The 19,509-nt window shown below is 38.0% G+C and overlaps 1 protein-coding gene across 1 annotated transcript in view; it reads right to left on the reverse strand.

The window, feature by feature from the left end:
• Positions 1-618: 618 nt before the first annotated feature.
• Positions 619-19,509, reverse strand: part of SH3D19 (SH3 domain containing 19) — a gene marked incomplete at both ends in the record, with an annotated part of 75,047 nt that continues 56,156 nt past the window's right edge. Inside the window, 13 exons of the mRNA XM_079534912.1 lie at positions 619-735; positions 2,067-2,164; positions 2,723-2,909; positions 3,401-3,438; positions 3,694-3,881; positions 4,938-4,996; positions 7,407-7,537; positions 7,852-7,924; positions 9,169-9,237; positions 11,017-11,281; positions 13,592-13,650; positions 15,923-16,035; positions 19,367-19,474. Coding sequence (XP_079391038.1) covers positions 619-735; positions 2,067-2,164; positions 2,723-2,909; positions 3,401-3,438; positions 3,694-3,881; positions 4,938-4,996; positions 7,407-7,537; positions 7,852-7,924; positions 9,169-9,237; positions 11,017-11,281; positions 13,592-13,650; positions 15,923-16,035; positions 19,367-19,474 — 1,505 coding nt within the window. The remainder of the gene's footprint in view (positions 736-2,066; positions 2,165-2,722; positions 2,910-3,400; positions 3,439-3,693; positions 3,882-4,937; positions 4,997-7,406; positions 7,538-7,851; positions 7,925-9,168; positions 9,238-11,016; positions 11,282-13,591; positions 13,651-15,922; positions 16,036-19,366; positions 19,475-19,509) is intronic.

The following is a 19,509-nucleotide window of genomic DNA, read 5'->3' on the forward strand; positions in this document are numbered from 1 at the left end:
TCAAACCAGTGTAAGTGCTATTAGTTAAGAGGAAAAATACTTAAATATTTTCTGATCTCCCTTTTTGAGCTGTTTGGGCTAAGAACAGGAGAATACTACACAAGGATTTGAGTTTTTCCTCTTACCATTTTAATTTGACATTTTTCTACTGTAAGTTATCTAACTCATAAGTGAATCCTGCTAACATGGGAGTCAAGCAGTAAAGAAACTTGAATATTTAACATGATCTACATACCGACTGCTGCAATTATATATTAAAAACATCACTTTGAACAGTTCTTAAAAAGCTCAAATAAGCTTACTTTATGCAGAGGGTGTGCATGATAAATGTAATACCAGATAGTAAACATAACAGAATACTATTTAAGTTAAAATCGTGTTGCACCACAGTATTTCCCTAGTTGGAGACCACTAAAAATTCCTCATGTATTTGCTCTCAGAACTTTTCTGAAGCATGACTAAGTACGTGGTCACAAAAGACTAAAATCTTTTTTGATTTTAAGATACTCATATGACTGTCCAGAATAAGTAGTGCAAAACATAGATAGTCAGAATACATTGATGTCTTTGTGAAAACATTCTCTCCCAGACACAGGGAGTACAAGGACAGGCAACACTTCATGGTGTTTTTAAAATTTGAACGAAGTTTTTGGGAAATATCCCAGATCTTCCTTGTATCTCTCCACTCATCCAATCCTCGTCTACAGATTCCAGCTCTGTTATAAAATCTCCTGCCTGTAAAACAAGGAGTAACGTGAGCCATTACATCTTTCCATGTAGTAACAGGCCATGCACTGTTGATGTTATTCAGAAGAAATTAATAGCAATTAAACAGAATGGTAGTAGGAGATGATCGCTCCTGTTAGATTTCTTTGAAACTACATTTACCTAACTGTCTCTTAGTGTAAACACTTGCCAAGGGTTGAAAAACCACCAGTTTGTGAGAGGAAAAAATAATACTGCCGGATAACGTCCTGCAGGTAGGTAGATGTGTTACAGAGATGGCTTACAGGCTGCTGCCTCGCTCACTGTGCGTGTTCCTGCTCTGCTATGAGGGTTTTTCTTCTTCGAACACTTCAAATATTTTCTTTCAATTCAGACCCAGTATTTTCTACAACTTGTAAACTTCGCCCTTTCCTTTGGAAACTTTCTCAAAAAGGAATGCAGTTGAAGCTCATTGTGGCCTTTAAAGTCAGTGTGGCTTTATCTTCCATGTTTGATCTTTAGTCCTGCTTTCATCTTCCCGTGCCATGAAGGGTATCTTCATTCCAAGTATTGGCATAGCTCTAGCCTTTCTACCAGTACCTCAGTTCCCCTTTTCTGTTTTAAGTCATCATCCATCCATCATCCATCCCGTAAGGCAAGCTGCTAACACAGAAACTAATTATTTTCTCTTTCTAAAGTAATGTGTTGCAGCTGATAAGTGCAATCTTGGACCTGATGCTGAAGTCTGCTGGTTCTTAGAAACTTGCTTTTGAGGACATTTACTTCAATGTCATATTTTTTCATCTACTGAAACATACCATTTGTTTGTGCTTTTTCATATTATATAGGCATACAGCATATACTTCCTTCTCCTTTTGCTCACAGGGCAACTAAGGATCGTGCTGCCAAACTTTCACATCAACTTGAAGGTTTTGCAGTAATAGGTCTCTCTTAGAGCTATCCCTGCTGTAATGCTGTCACCCTATTATCAAACCATCATGTTGCTGTCTTTCCAGTCAAAAAAGAGGCCCCTTTGACCTTATTAACTGATCAAGAACTGAATGTACTGCAAAATGAGGTGTGTTGGTCTTGTCATACGTACTGGATTAGGGAAGTCAGGGCAAGACTACGATTGCTAACTTCTCAGTGTCTTCGGTGAAGATTTTGACTATGGTAAGGACCAACATTTTTAGTTGCTCTATATCAAATACGTTAATAATTATGTCTATTACCTGAGTTCTGGTGTTTCACGTTCCAAACTTATTTTAGATAAATTTTTTTTTTTAAAGGCATTCCTTAGCAACATAAGATATGCTGAAAAATTGGACCAAAAAAAACAAAAACAAAAACGGGGCACTTACTTTAAAGGAAAGCTCATCTTCATTTTCACCATGAAAATCGTAGAGGGCTTGGGCTTTTTTTTTCTTCCCTCCTAGAGACTGTGATGTCTCTACCCTGGCTGCAAAATATGGAATAGCTGAGTTATTTGGACTTGAGGAAAATATATCTTTGTTTCTGGGAAAGCTTCCTGTTATGCTGGTGTTTTCTCCCCACTAGTGTGTTATCAGGTGTCCAAATGTTATTACTACTGCTACATAGCAAACTCACTGTCATGCTGGACTAAAAATTTGTACTGCTGGCAGTTCATTTTACAGAACTAACACATGCTTGTGGTTCCACTTCTAGAAGAATTAAATGTTAAGTTCACTTCCTTAAACTCTCCAATGCAGAAATGTAAGGAAAGTTGTCATTTCCACTTTCTAGTTGGAGATGCAGTAGCATAGTAGCATTCTGTTCTGCATGTATTTAAATTACACTATTACTTTCCAAATTGCACTCTGACTAAAGCAATGTACGTCATTATTTCAGAAACCAATTCAGCACTTCAGTTCAGCTCTAGGCTGTTAATGTCTCTATTGGTGCACGGTTTTTAAGGCAGTGGAATAGCTACGTTCTCCCAGAAATTGGTCATGACTGTTGCATGGAATAATGAGCTGTTATCTAGCAGAGCACTTACCTGAGCAGGTCTGAACAAAAACTGCTGGGAAAATCCCTTCCTTTTCATTCAGTCTTCCTCTATACCACTCAGAATCTACTTGTTCCAGTATTTGGATGTAGTCTCCCTTTCTAAAGGATAAGTCATCTTTGGTTTCTGCTGTAAAATCATGAAGTGCTTCACACCACTCTACTGAGCATCGGTTGTTCTACTCAAATGAAAGAAGAAATATGTTTATTTCAAAAGGGAACAGCAATAAGCCCATGGATGTTGGTCAAAACAAGAGTACAAGATTTGCACATCCTGATTTTCTCTTATGCATTACTGTCACTGCGGATACAAACCAAAAAAGCATTTCAAAGCATTTCAGCAATTATTATATAAATTCATCTAAGCTCACAAGCACTCGTTTTTACCAGTGATGGCAGAGGCTAGGGTTGGACCATTTCACAGTACTTATGATACACCTAATAAGAACTGCCTTAAGCAAAAAGGACAAAGTTGATTTCACAGTTTTTGGCAAATTAACAATCGAGGTATAGCAACTGTAAGGCTTACAAATGTGCCCACACACCATTATGTACTGTGGGAACCGTACCACATTTAAGTTAGGCTGCTAATCTGACATTAGAAAGTCTATGCTCATCTATGAAACCTCCATGTAATTTCTGCCCCCCCCCCCCCATGAAATTTTATTACCTGAAGAAGGGCCTTTTTCTTTAGTGCTCCTCCTGTACCTATGTAGCAAAGAACAACTTCAGAATAGTAGCAATGACTACTCAATATAACATCAGCAACTTTAGATATTCAAAATGACTATTAAGAGTAACTTCAAAATAGTATTCCTTTTGACTCATCACATCCATCTTCTCTTCCTTTCCACCTCCCTTCTCCTGTGTATTGTTATTTTGGACTTCTATATCCTTCTTACAACTACCTATGCGTATTGTATAAAACCACATTCTTTAACATTTTTGCTCATGTGGTCATACCTTTTTCAGGCAGATCTTCAATTACTTCCACAAAGTTCAAGGGAAAAATTCCAGACGTGCCTCTGAGCTCTCCTTTGGCCCACTCTTCATTTATATATTCTTTAAGGATAATTGTTTCACCTTCTGAAAAACTGAGTTCGTCTCGCTCATCTCCAATGTATTCAAATCGTGCTACACATCTTGGGCCTCTGCACAAGCAATACAGGAACTTACTTGGTATATTTAATATTGTTGTGCCTAAAATATTCAGGTAGTGCTACGCAAAGAATGCATTGATATCTTTTACTAAAATGATCGAAGAATGCACTTAAGATTGAACATAAGGAAAACTGGAGTTCTGACCAACTTATCATCTCTGCTTCCTGAGGAGGATGAGTATGGAGTCTAAAGGAGACGGAGGTAACATCTGTATCTGAATTCCTGGCTGCTGCAGTATTTTTGCATAAGATCATATTCTTTCAAACAACAAACATCACTTGTACACGTCCCATTCTATAATTTTGCCATATCCAAGTCATGCTTTTGTTAAGAGCATCCCAGAGTGGAGAAATAAATCATTGAAGATAATAACATCAGTGAATCTGATACATGTTACGGAGTTTTGGCGGAATACTGAAAAATGAATTGTATCTTTTTCCTCACTTAACAATTTTACCTATTTTTCATACCAAAAAAAAATCTGACTTATTAGAAATGCCACGTTGGAAAAAAAACCTGAAAATACACTACAGTTCTATAGCATAGTTTAAAGCAATCTGTAAGCTTGATTCCCATCTGCACTCATATTCTCTTTAAAGTTGCAGCAGTAGCATTTTCTGCACATTTGTTAGCTGCAGAAGCAGCCTTTCAGTTAGGACAAGCCTCCATCTATCTTAACAAGGCCGACACTCCTGATGATACTAGTTCCTATCTCTGCCTGAATTAGCTTTACTTCCTGCAGTTCAAAGTTATGAAAGCCAATAAAGCATTACTCAGTTAAGACGTGTTCAAGAGAGCTATATCTATATAAACACTTGTTATGAAGTAATATACCAATTTTTAAACGTACAGAGTCTTTTTTTTTTTTTTCCTGATAAAGTGTAACGCCACTATGATACCATAAATGTTTAGTTTTTTAAATAATTTTGTTGAGGAAATTATTAACCATATTAGCGTCAGCACAGATAACACCTACTTCCACGTTACCTTTCCTTTTAATTACTACTAATCAAGGTAAAAAAAACCCCAATATTTATGTGACTCACTTAATGGATTGTGAGGAGCAGGGTATTTTTTTTCTTTTGCCATCTTCTGGAATATCAACCTAATAAAACAACAAAATAAGTAAAATCTTCAATTTCAAGCTCATGCCAACGTAACTACTGCAAATGCTGAACTTGTTAAAATCATCTATTTTTCCATTAAGCATCAACTCCTTTTGTAATTTTGACGTGATGCTACACAGTCACTGATACATTCTGATATATGACAATGGTAATGCGGATTTGCTTTTGCGTGAATGATTTTTCCATCTCATGCATACTTCATGTTTTTTGTTTTTTTAATAGCCTACTTCAATAAACTGGCCAGGCCAGGCCGATCGACAGAAAATGGGACTGGATGCTACTATGTGTTGTTGCACTTTGCTCCAAACTTTCAGTTAGTAATTGCTCTCTATCATTTGCTAGTGCAACATATCACTACAGGCAAAATTAGTGTTTACGCATTTTTCTGGGCTTTGGAAGCCAGCTGTACTCAGAACAAACGCACTTCTCCTAAATCTCACTTCAGTATTCATGCGGTGGCAGCATATATTTCAAGAAAGGTTAATTTAGGAAAAACAAATAATCGTTCTTAGCTCAGCCGTAGATAGTTACCATGTGCTAATTAAAGGGATTGGAGAAATATCATCTAGAAAATCCGTATGTGGGTATGTCCAACAGACAGCATTGAAGTCCATTATCTTAAGATGACTTTAATTGTACTTCTGGTATGATATGAAGGATGATCTGTGATATTTATGTAAGACTACGTGCCCCTACAAGCCTAGAGATCTTGGCTAGGAGCTTTGGGCTATAGCTCACTATCACCTAAGCCAGTTCCACACACATCAACAATAGTGTTTAATTGCTTTTGTGAAGGGCTGCGTGAAACCAGTCAATTTCAGACAAAGATGATTTTCAGGCAAATTATCTTTTCACTGCTTACTAGAGAAGTTTATATCTGTGGTGCTCTGAAGTGTCTTTGGGAAACAATAACTATGTATTACCATTTGGTATCCAGACATGAAGCTCCTATGTGGCTTGACATAAAACGCACTATGGTGAACTGATGGAGGCCTTGTATGAAGACCTAAGCTGACTTGAATTCTCAGGAAAACTCACTCAGCAAATAAGCTCTATTTACTTTTTTCCCTCTTTTTTCTTTTTTGTAATTTTGCTAAAACAATTATTTTCTCAAAGGGTATCCAGCTTTTAAAACTAAAAAAAAAGAGTGCAAAGTCTCTTCCCTAGCTTTTATGAAGTTACTTCTGCCAGCATCAATGCTTAATTTGATCTCAAATACCCATTCCAATGCTTTAACATCAAATCTTTTATCTGTAAGCCAGCAGTTTTACAAAAATATTAATGCTTTAAGTTGTTGTTTTGTGTCAAAGAGAATACACAAGGTAGCTAACAAATCTTTCTCGTAAAGCAAATTGAATATAGTTCCATAACTACTATCTGTAGGTCTATTTGTTATTCTTCTGTGCTTTCCAAGCTTTGAAATTCTCTTCCAGTAACATACTACAAACTGAACAGGCACCCTACAGAACGTACTGTGATGGTTACTGAGTACATGGTATTTTTCATACAGCAGCACCTCTCATCTCTGCCAGCTGCCCAGTATCAGCACAGACCTTAACTGTCTTTAGCAGCCAGCCATACGCTTTCACTGCATCCTAGAAGTTACTGTTCTTCCATGCCCAGTTGGCTGAGGTGGATAGCCCAATGACCCTTCATACAGGCACAAAATGGACTTAAATTCCAAGTCGGGCTTGCAATAGATCTCATCTAGCTTTTGCGGCATTGAACTACGTTTCTAAGCTGAGCCTATCAATTCATTTCTGTTGGGCACCAAAACAACACCTGTCTCTTGCTTGCAGTTTACTGGCAAATGTCACATTCAGTAACAGGACTGCTTTAAGCTGCGCATTTGCAATAGCACAGTCTCCTTTCACAGTGCCAGCACACCCATTTGTGAAGCCACGTAGGCGAACCGATCCATCTGGAAGAAAGAATTCTGGGAATAAAGAAAAAATGTTTCACTGGGCTCAAATGCTGCCCTGACTCAATTTACTACATGGGTGCACAAGTGGTGATTCCAGTGTAGCTTACGGGGTCAAGAATATGAGAGAAGTTGAGGTGAGGGCAAAAAGCTATCATCGTACTTATATGCTGATTTTTACATGCAGCCATAAAAATAATCTGCTTGTAGACCCAGATAAACAAGTTAAGAAAGAGAATCTGGTAAGGGCCATGGTTTTCTCACTTGGCTTGAAATTAACAGCAAAATAAGCTCCACAACACAAGTTGGCTCTGCCAAATCAAGCATCTTTGTAATATCATACAAACAAGTTGCTATGTCTTCTGTGATGCCAGAGGGAAAAGAGATTATCTAAATAGGAACTACAGTAAAACATAACAACAAAACCAATGCGTTAGGATTCAGCAAAGTATGCAAAGCCCACATACAATCACTTGAACAAAGCTGGCAGGAAATATCCCTGTGCGATTCCCACATTTTCCTCTGTACCACTTGTCATCAACTCTCTCCAAAAGATAAACAGTATCTCCAGAACGAAGGTCCAAGTCACCAGCGTGCTCTGCAAGACAGCATCATGTCACTTGAAGGGGGTTTTCACCCTCACTGATTTCAATCATTAAAACTTCATTAATTTAAATACCACGCACAAAAGTGGAATAAGTTTTCATAGAGCCTTAACTGTACTTGCTAAACAAATTAGCTTTAACAAGAAAACCCACCCAACCATAGGTAAAACCCTTGGATTTTAACAACTTTACATGCAGAGCTTGCACGCTGTGCTTCCTGACTATTTTTAAGATCTGAGTCCTAGGAAAATCCCCATTTGAAAGACTTGGATAAAAATAAGCTTCCCAAATATTCACATCTACTTACCTGCAGAAAAATCATGCAGTGCTACAGCATGGGGAGCACTTGTGTCAGAAACTTTTGGAGAGCTGTTTGAATCCTGGCAAAAACAAATTCAAACAGTTTATACATCATGGAAGATATTAACACAGATTTGCTGTCATGAATTCCTTAAGTCCTTTTCTGACTTAGGACACAACATTTATCACGATATCAGAAAATCACTGGAGGCGACAAACTTAAGTACTGGTCACTGGTCTATACTCTGTGTGCCTTCTGCCAGGGTAAACCAAAAGATATTTCACTGAAATTTACTTTTGACCCAGCAAAAGGAAAGGGAGGACATGTAATTTTTTTCTAGTATAGACAAAGCCTCAGCTATCTCTGCGTGTCAGAAAGCTGGAGAGCTGATGGCAATTCTCTCTACAAAAGGCTGTTGCCAAATTCTGTGCTGCCACTCAATAATTCATGACATCAGTCACTCCTCCATGCTCAGAGACCCAGCACACACAGCACAGAGGGGGAAGCAAGACACCAGGAAGTTTTACAGGAAGATAACAGGAGAAGTTACAAATTCCTTTTGGAATCTTTGTAAAGAGAGATTATATTCACAACGTTCAGCTTCATCTCTAACTCACTCACTAGGAAAGAGTTTTTAGACTGTACTGTTTTTCAATCACAGTGTAAAAAACAGCATTTTACAATCACTATGTATGAATTGCTTTCAAGCAAAGTAATTTGTCGTTAAAAACAAAGGAAACAACCAGAAAAATCTAACATGAAGGACAGAATAATATGGATAACAAGAAAGATAAGAAACCTATAGGTTTTTGCTAATCCTGTCTGCTCATAGCTAGAATTTATACTGGCTATTTAATATTAATACAGCCATGCCCTAAAACACATTCAATTTTGTATAAGCCCAAAGCAAAGAAAATACTTCGAAGACTTTAAGTCAATTCACTGATACATCACATACATCACTTTGTAAAACTAACTGCTTAGCTTTTGCCCATCTTTCAGATACTCAGTAGAGGGAGTCATTAGCTTCATAGGAGAGTGAGGAACTTCGCCAGTTTCCCTCTCTTCTGGCACTCCAAGTAATTACTGTTGCTCTGCTCCACAAGCAGAATGACCTGGAGCCATAAGGCAAATCAACAGTATTGGATTCTGTTTTGGCGGTTGCTTTGTTTTTATTAAAGAAAACACAAGGATTTAATGAACCATTATTGGATTTCTCAGAGTAACCTTTAAAGCCTAAAGCACTTGATATTTTAACATAACAGGGGCTTTGCTCAGGACACTTACGCACGAAACATGAAACACCAGAAGAACATATCTTACCTTACGAGACAGTTCTCCACGGTTTCTGGGAAGGCAATTTTCCTTGGCAACTCCATGAGGCACAGACAGCTTGAATAGGAGCAAATTGAAATAGTTTGTTTCATTTTGAAGCACCAAACATTTCACAGCATGCCAGGTGATGGAACTATTCAGATCACCAAATACAGGTAAATAATTTAGAAGTCTTCTGTAAGATGACACAGTCATTGTCATGGTTCCATGTTGTTTTTTTTTGTTTGTTTTTATTTCGCGTTTCAGTATTCCACATCAAAACATCATGTAGTATATGAGGCACTGAAGTGTTAATGCCCCAGTCCCAGGTACCTATCCCTGTACATTACAGAAGTCACAGGATCTGGCCCTTCCGGGTGAGGGGGGCGCTCTCTTGCTGCCTTGCAGTGGGTGCTGGAGGGTGCTTTCCTAGCCGTTCCAAGCTTTTCAGGTTTGAATCGGTCCCGGGAACTCTCTCTCTCATCTTGTCTGATTTATTAATCTCAATTTCAATTAAATTGTATATACTGTGTTATCTTGTATTCCGATATTATAGTAAAATAAGTTTTCCTCCATAGATTGTTGCCGCTGCTCTTTTCCTCCCTTCCTTCCTTCCTTCCCATTTTTTGTGGGACTGGGGTCGGGGGGAGGGCAGAGGCCTGTTGCCCCTGTCACAGACATGGATTGATCTGGTCAACTCCGTGACAGTTTTTTGGCGCCCAACGTGGGGCTCGCTGCTTTTTAGCTTTTAGAACGAATCTCTTTTTCTCTCTGCTCTTAGAGAGCTTCGTTAGGGAGCATTATCAGTAGTTCAGGTTTCTGTGCTGGAAAACCTGACCTTGAAAGATTAAGCATACTGCCAGCGTTCTGGGATATTCGTAAACTTTGAGCACTACTTAGTCTGAGTAGTGCCTTTTTTTTCTTTTTTTTTTTTTTTTCTCCTTTCCAATAAAGTATTTAACAGGATTTCATGAGAGCTACACAAGAAGACAATCAGGAGAGTGAGAGTTCCTGGGACCGATTCAAACCTGAAAAGCATGGAACGGCTAGGAAAGCACCCCCCAGCACCAGACACTCATGAACCATGAACCTCCAGAACCATGACACTCATGTGGAAAGTATTTAAAACAGAACTGCAGGTGATAGAAACTGCTTTTTTTGGGAAACCGCTTTTTTGTCATAAGTTTTATAAGTCTTTTAGCCACTTTTATTATAACATACCATGTACGATGTTCAGCAACACTCTATTACAAGATATGCTCTGCTTTCATTTTAAGTATCTACTTATTATCCTCCAACATTACATGCAATACAAAATAACACTTTTTATAATGAAAAGGGATTACGTCAACACGTAAGTTTAAATTGAAGTAAATTAAATTAAATTTAAATTAAGTTTAAATTGAAGTACTGTTACATTCCTCACTCTCTGCAAGCTTGATTAAGCAAGACAAGCTATTTTAAACTGCAATGTTCCCCCAGTTTTGTTAAGCATCTTGACACATGCAGGCAAAAGCAATACACAAACGTGATATTTATTGCTTTACGTCGTCTTAATAGAATTCAGAACTGACAACTGTGAGAACCCCACCCAACCGAAGTTGTACACTGAAAATACACGGAAAGATAATATACACATACAAAAATACACACATACGTGTACCTGTACTTTGCAATTATATTTTGCCTTCTCTAGTATTACCTCACAGTGCTTATAACTATAAATTTACTAGTATTTTTTAAAGAAGATTATGTTGATAGCTGCACTAGCCATATCATATTAACATACCAGTACATTCTTCATTACTACTATCATCACTGTTCCATAAACAAGCTGCAGAATATCTCAGCTCTTACCACGTATTTATTGTAGAGGGGATGACCTGGCCTAGGTCTAGGAGGTAAAGCTGGATCTTGTTTTTTTATGACTTGGCTTTTTGTTCTCTTGGGTCCCAATCTGAGCTTGCTTGGCTTTTTATCATAAGCAACGTAAGAAGTGGATCGGGAAAGAGCATCCTTCTGGGAGGAGGTCTTGGTTGCAGAGAGTTTTGGTGGAGGTGGCCTTCCGGGAACACCTTTAGGTGGGGGAGGTCGAGCTGGTATAATTTTTCCATCCACAGGCCTAAAAATTCGATGAGCAATCAGAGAAATGCGTACTAATAGGCTTGCCACCCCATTCTCCACCACAACCCTAGCTATCGAGCTTCTATAAGGAAACATGGTGACAATGACCAGCATAATAGAAGAGTATATAATACCTTAAGTTCTCCAAGAATACATGAATCAAAAACCTTCAGACAAATGAGATCAGATGATCAAGTGCTTAGACAGATTTTTTTTTTTTTACTACATATTTCCAAGTCTGCTCTCCATTTTCACCTACAAACAGCCTGCCAGTGTTCTCAAAAGCCTACTACATGAGGCAGGATTTTCTTCGGCAATCCATCTTCAAAAAGAGTTTTGACTGCAGCTGCCTTACCATACTGTCCTTCCACTGGAGAGCCTTAATGAGAGCCCTAGGAAGCTCAGCTGATGAAGCAGGCCTTCAAGAATCAGCCCAACCCATTCACTAAGATGTCGTCCGAGGTGACTTTTGAGCCTCTGCTGTAACTCATGACCTATGACACCACTTGGTACAATAGCATCAGTAGCATGATTTACCATTCTTACATGAACAAAAGAAAACACCAATGACAATGCTCAAGCTTCTTGGTAATGCTGGAGGTACCTCACTCTCATTAGCATACTAGCAGTTTAGAAACCAAAAGAGTTTAACTGATAGTGGTAATTTAAAAGAAAATAATTACATTTAAAATCCTCCTTAGTAAGCACCAATAAAAAATGCTGCCTATACAGCGTACACGAGCAACAATTTTCCAAATCAACTTGCTAATAGTTAATTAGCTAATAAAAATCACCTCTGTTTTAAACAAGCATTGCATACATGATGCCAAACTTTGTGTTACTAAGAAACCTGGCACTACAGCGATTCCATAAAGACAACTGTTCAATTGTTATTAGTAGGTCTTCAGTGCGTTACTGTAGTTTTCTGCTACATATAGTATAATAATTATTTGCTAGTATGAATTCCTCAATGATCTGTAAACATTATCATCACCTACAACAAATGTGCATTAGTGGGACTTAGGGCGTTCTTCTAACATGTTTCATTTGTGTCAACCACCACTTTAAAAGATGTTGGTGATTTACAAGTGTAACTGGATGTAGTTTTCAACTCCTATCTGAGTATGGATTTTTTCTTACAGTTCAAAAATAATTCCCTCTCCTGCTCAGTTTCCATCTCTCCTCATTCTTGGCCTCATCCTAAGCTTTTTTTCATATTGATGAAAGAGGAAACTCCAATTTAGACTATATTAAATCTGGAAACAGACCAACCCATGCATTTGTGAAGAGACTCAGTTAAACAAATAAACAAAAAAAACACAGCAAGCACACGTTATTATTCCTTTAAAAAAAAAAAAAAAAAATGAGCAGAAGACTAAAAGGGTAAAATTTTCACTGCAATTCCAGAGAACTACTAGAGAATCAGGAATGCAACTACAGTAAATAGTAGTAGCATTCATTCAACGGGGAAAAATAACATGCCATAGGGGGAAATAATGAGGTGTTTCCTTGTTGGGTACAAACTTTCCTGTTAATAAGTAACTACAGTGGACCAGGCTTCAGTACTGAAAAATTTTCCTATCATGATACAATAGAGTAAGCCCTTTATTTCAACATGCATATGTTGGATTTTGAGTGTAGGTGGTGACACAGCCACAGTGGGCTAACTGGCCAATGCATTATTTCATTCCAGTTTGTCTCTAGCATTCAGTGGGCCTGAATCTAAGCTTGGTCCAACTGCTTTTTCCTCCTCAGCTCTTTTTTATTGATTCTTAAAAGGTATAAAAATAGGTTATAATGCATTCTGCTGCTGCACTTTTTTTTTTTTTTAAAGTAAACAGTAGAGATACTGTAGATAATAACCTGTGCTTCCGGGAAGGTGCTGGCCTAGCATGTGCCCATTCCAGGGTGGCAGCATCTGCCACCTCCATTCCTTCACCACTCAAACCCAGCCACAAGTGCAAGTGCTGCTGACCAAAAGGTCAGAACATCCTCTCCTGCATGTTGCTATGTTCAGCTGAGGGTTAAAAGGTTAAAGATGCAGAAAGGAATGACTGTCAGCAGCCACTGCACATTAGCTGAGGAGTCAAACAGCTGTCCTCCTATAATCTCTCTGCTCATACCAATAGAGTACAAACAAGTATGAAATAACTAGCAACTTGGTCCTGTTTATTTATTAGTGATTAAGTTAAAAGCACCTAAGCCTACTGTGTTAGGTTCAGAGTCAGTAATATCTATGCTGAGGCTACCTACACAAACTAATTCAGAAACATCTCTGTTAAGTGAATCAGTGAAGAATTGCACTTACCTTGGGGGTAATGCAGGTTCTAGTTGAGATGCTCCAGCCTGTTCCGAATTATTCAAATCCTACAAAAATTAAAATGACCAAGTCATTTCATTAAGCCTAGGAAATAAAACAAATCCTCTTTAAATGATGCATTTCTTATTTTAAATTACAGTCAGGAAAAAAAAAAAGTGGCTTTGGAGTTTGAGGAAAAAAGTAATAAATAACGTGATGTGTTCTAAACTATTATTATTGTACATAGAGATAGTAAATTGACTACCTGAATCACAGCTAAAATTGTACAGTAGGTGTAACCCAGCCCTTCCTTGCCTACAACTTGGGACTCAGAGTCTAAGAGCCAAATTCCGGAGAGTCATACAAATGTGCAATTTCAGTGCCTCTAAGATCCCAACTTGCTTGCAGTTACACTACGAGCTTTGATTTAAGTTTGACAGATGAAAGGACAGGCTGACACTAGGCACAGGCTTCGAGCAATAAATACAACCTTGGTGTACCTCACGTTGGAAAAAGTCTCTTGCCAATAATGTTAGTTCTTATTCAGAAAGATACCTAAAGATGCTTCCTAGAGACCTAACAAACAAATCCTGATTAATCTTGCTTTGGCAGATCATTTATTTAGTGCTTCCAGATGCCCATCCCCACCTTGCCAGAGCAAGGTGGGGATGGGCTACTACTACCCACAGCAGTCAGTAGAGAGGAGCACAGGACATAGCTGAAGGGTTTGGACCACAGTAATGCATTAACAAATTACCATCCTCCTGCCTCCTGCTGTTCATTTTTACCCGGTGCCAGAGAATAGTGCCAACTAAGCTGACCAAGCACAGATGTTTGCAACAGAATGGTAAATCCGAGTGCTGAATTTGGGTTCAAAAGTAACCTTTTTGAATCAGTAACTTTAAAAAGGGCTGAACAACCGTATTTATCTAGATGTGGAGGCAGGCTTGAAACTAGTAAACAACAACTGTGATTTTCTCGACCTGGAAAATATCTAGATTTATTTTGTGATAAAACTTAGGCTCTTGACTACATCCCCAGATGAATGCTCCTGAGTAAAAGCTTCTGATTAAAAGGAAACCTACTGCTTTCAGATGGGAGTGGTATCCTAACAGCAAAATGTTTTCCTGCCTGAAAAGGAGCAAACCTGTACCAACCGCTGCTTACGGTCAATTGTTTCTATTTGTTCTACTGTAATCAGTTTCACAGATAAACACTGCTAGATTTGAAAAACCAGTATTTGTAATACTTCATTATGAATTTATTCTCAATGCCCACCACTTGGCATTCCAAATAGCTTGAAATGAGTATATTCTATTTGGAACTTAAGTTAAAAAGAAGGAACCTATTCCAAAATGACTGTATGAGATGAAACTTCCACGTGTCTGTCATAATAATCTGGATGACACTGCAAACATTTTGGGGTTGTATTGTGCAAAATGTTATTTAATGTCATTGTATTGGCAATTATTTTTTCAGCATTGTCCAGAAAAGATAGGAACTGTATGAATAGCCTCTTTAGCTATGATGTACAAAAACCTCTCTATCTACTAGCAAAAGTAGCTAAAAATACATTTGCTGGCAGCCATCCACTTAGTCTGAGCTTTTGATTTCTCTCTTTACTGCCTGTGGTTTCCACAAGATTCACCAACATTTTTGCTATCATCACTCTCAACATTTGGAAATTCTGTCAATTTCTACTCGAATTCTCTTTAGTACATCTGCATCAAAAGGCATACAGGATACACAGCTATGATGTACACCATTGTTATGTGCTCAGGAGTAAGGAGCAGAGCCTTATTTTCCAAAAATTGATGGTTCTACTCAGGTTCTGTTAAGGACCAAAATAAAACAACTGGAAGAAAATTGAAGAAATCAAGCTTCGCTCACCAACAGAACAGTTTATCCTGCCTGTAAATTACACTGGCCATATAAGAAGTGCTATGTGTACGAAATAAAAAAAAAAAAAAACAACACAGATGTATTTCTGAAGGACTTTGGCAATATTTGACCATACAAACATTGCTAGATTTTGAACCACTCTACAGCACTTTCAAAACTCAACTGCAGCATATTCTGATTCCAGATGCAAAGAAAATTGAAGATAAATATAATTGAAGTTCACTAAAATCAGCAAAGTGTTTTCCAGAACTGGCAGCAGTCTAAATTACCTTATTAAATCAGAGAGCACAGTCAAAAGAATGAAGTCTGATATTTTTGATTAGTCCCTTTCTTCCTTTGGTTCCTCAAATAACTTACTTTAAAAAGGGCCAAGAGTGACAAGAGATCTGTTACCCAAAGTAGGGAAAGCTGTTATACAACAAAACAGTATTAACTTACCATGTTTTTTACTAGGTCACCACTGTTGGGTTTGCCCACTGCGATGTCAGAGGTGTTGCCAATAGGCTTTTCAGCAGGAAGTGGAGGAGGGCTATGTGGGATTTCATCTAAAGCTGTAAAAACAGAGCTCTGAATGAAAGTCTAATCAGTAGCTTGTTTACAAAGAAAGTCTAATTAATAGATTCTTCACACAGACCAACACTAGGTAAGAGAATCCACCTTGGTGTGGGGCATCTTGTTACAAACACAACTTCCTTCCTCAAAGCCAGAGCGGCCAATGCACAGGAAAACTCAAAGACTAGTCAACAAAAAAGGGATGTGAAGGGAACACTGCAACTCTGATGTTGAATGTAGGAGTCATTCCCATTCCACATAATGAATCTCCACTGGTGTCTCAGGAAACCAGCAAGTTATTCTAGGGTTTCAGCTGCAGTACTTGTTGATATAATATTAGACGACTAGCAGAGTTTCTACCCCTGGGAATGTCAGACTCATTCCTGTATACTCTGAAACACCATCACCATCTCTCAGCCACATTTCTTAACTAGCTCACTTTTTCCAGCTGTCAGCTCCTGGAATATCCTTCAGGCTGGAAAACAGCTGAGGGTTATTTCAAGTAACCCTGAAAGATCAGAAGACTTGGATGGAAGAATCCACAGAAAGGTAAAGGCAAGAAAAAAAATCCTGCCTGCTAGAAAATTCAGGAGGATCAAACAGAAGGAGAGTTGGGAATTCCCCAGCAGTCTTTAGGGAGCTAAAGAAGTTTAGAACATGGAAGTACAGCTCTTACTACCGAAGAATGATGATCTCAGTTTCAATTAAAAAAAAACAAACAAACAAACAAAAAAAACCATGTTAATTATGAGATTTGTTTTAAATGTCCCTGTCGTTGAAGTCTGGGAAGCCCTTTGATCAGTTTTGTAAGCGTATTTACCAATCATTTTGTCCTCATATACTGAACTTCTGTCACCTATTTTAAAATCTATTTGTATAAAATGAGAAGTCTTTTCTCACTTCACAAACTTCAGACACTTAAGCTCTTCTGACTTCCAGCCAGCTTTGGAATTTTATAAATAAGGGTGTATAGACAGCCTGGACTTTCAGTCACAACAAAAGTGAAGGCAGATGCCATGGAAAGAACAACTTTATTTATTCAAGTTACTTGTTTCACAAAAAGTGCTCTTAACAAAGAAAAAGCACATAGGAAGGAGAAATGGTGTTTGTTTTTAACACCTCAGTTGCACTAACATCATCTAGAAGGCTGGTGTGACGTTTACAAGCAAATAAGTTCAAGCATAAATACCTTATAATTCTTAGGAACAGGTTAAAGTTACTGTGTTGGAAATGACTGAGCACAGGGAATGGAAGCTAATGCAGTGTTCATCCACTCTTCTAAGCTAGAACTGTGAGAAGTAAAAATGGTACCTGCACGTAACTGCAAGGGATACCTTCTCTTAATATACTTCATTGATATATAAAGAGCTTGACGGATTTATTTATTCACACCACCTCAAATCTGGATATATGCACAGATGGCTTGATTTCCCTTCCTTAGCCATTGATAAAGCCAAAAGTATTTAAAAAAAAAAAAAAAAAAAAAAAAAACCACCCAAAACTAGAAAGCAGGTGCTAACTTCACTGATTTCTAAGTGTAAAAACTGAAGTGGAAGTTTAATGCTACCTTTCTAATCACAGCTGAACAAAAATACTAAGAAACAAATTCTAAAACACCAGAGCCCCAAATTCTTCAACATCCACCTTAAATTTTTTTTTTTTTTTTTTTTTTTTTTGGGGGGGGGGGGGGGGGAGTGCTGGTTTTTGGTCTGATTTCTATTTTTTATTTTTCAGTTTTATTGACCTTCTTGTTTTGCACTGGTTCCTGACAGGATTCACCCAGAATGGCACAAAAACCCCAGAACCCATTTTACTGAGATCATGTAGTTCTCCTACAATCTGTATGCTACTATAGCCTTGTCACTCCTTAACCCAATTGTACTATGCTCGTTTTTTTTTTTTTTTAACAGCTTACATTTCTATAGTAGCTCCTATCTGACAAAAAGGTACTCTGCTCATCTGGAACTTGCTTCTGCTCCTTCACATCCCTCAATTGTAATTAAGCACATTGTGACTGGCAGTTTCTGAAGAAAGTTCAATTGCCACTAGAGAGCAGCAAAGGGACAGGTTATCTAAGAGCTGAAAAGAGTCCAGATAAAAAAAAAAGAATTTAAGGATTTTTTTGTTATTTTTTTTTTTTAAATGGAAACAGCAATAAAAAGTCTCCTTTGTGGAGAGAAACTGTGTCTTGGATTCTTTACAGTAGACTGTAAACAAATTATTTCAATAGGATAAAGCTTTATTTATGATCATTTATTAGCAGAATGATTTTCCTTGTAGCTTATCTTCTGTTTTCTCTGCATATCTCATCACTTCCACTGCATTTCACATATATGCAGAGGAAAAGAAAACTGCTGTAGGAGGGGATCTCAGGAAATGAGAAAGTCTTAGCAGCAATGCCACCAGGATATTTTGGTTCTACATCTACTCAATTTAATAAAATATGAGTCTGAAGTACAATTTTTTAGAGCCAGCAGTCCTGTGATCTTTCTTTCTAAGCTTTGAGGATAAAACATAAGGCTGAACATTAGTAAGTATGTATTCAAGTCAGAAAGATGAGCACACAAAGAGCCACACAAGTTTTCCAATAAACTTCCACTGTGAAACACTGTCAGTGTCATTAGTAAAGATATAAAGGATCAGAGATGAAAGAAAACCATAGCTGGGAGGTCTCTAACACAAAACTGAGCAAATCAGTTATTTGCATCCAAATTCTTGCATGCCTTCTTCACTCCCTCTGTTACTACCAAGATGCTATTGCTTAAATGATTGTGGTTTCTAGATCAAGCGGGTCAAGGAAACTTTCTAACGTAATCTGTGAGAACTTGACAATAACTTTTGAAGAACAAATTAATATCATAAAAAGGTTTCTTTGACAACTGCAAACTCCGCTCCCAGGAAGCAGCAACAAAATACCTGCAGCTTATGTCTGAATATAAGTCAGTTATTACCAAAGCAGTATGGTTCAGATGACTGAACAAATTTGTTCTGCTGAAAGGGTCTCTTCCACCTCTTCCCTGCCATCTTTCAGATCACCTCCGTGCTGCCACTTTCCCTCTGGTAAGCATTAGTTCCAAAAGGTTTGAGAAACATCAAACACAGTGCAAGGGAAGGCATCAGACAAGGTAGCTGAAGAGTAGCACGACTCCCAGCCACTGCAGCCTCCCACCACAGCTCTTAAGTGAGTCATTTGTTTTGTTCAGCTGTACCTTGGGATTGCTTTGACAGCAAATACAACAAGTTAACAGCAACTCCACTTTAAAATATTTATTTGCAGTTAAAATAATCTCCTGATAAAGATTTTTCAGTCAGTTCAGGAGAAAAACTTACATTTTCCAGGTTTAGCTGGGATTCGGATAACAGTGGGTTTCCGTGCTACAGCTGGTTGAGCCGCCTGCTCCTTTGCCGGTTCGATTTTGGGAAGGAACTGGAATGGATCTATAAGGGAAAAAAATACATATATATATATATAC

Source organism: Tetrao urogallus, assembly GCF_951394365.1.
Source record: "Tetrao urogallus genome assembly, chromosome: 4".
Classification (NCBI taxonomy): Eukaryota; Metazoa; Chordata; class Aves; order Galliformes; family Phasianidae; genus Tetrao; species Tetrao urogallus.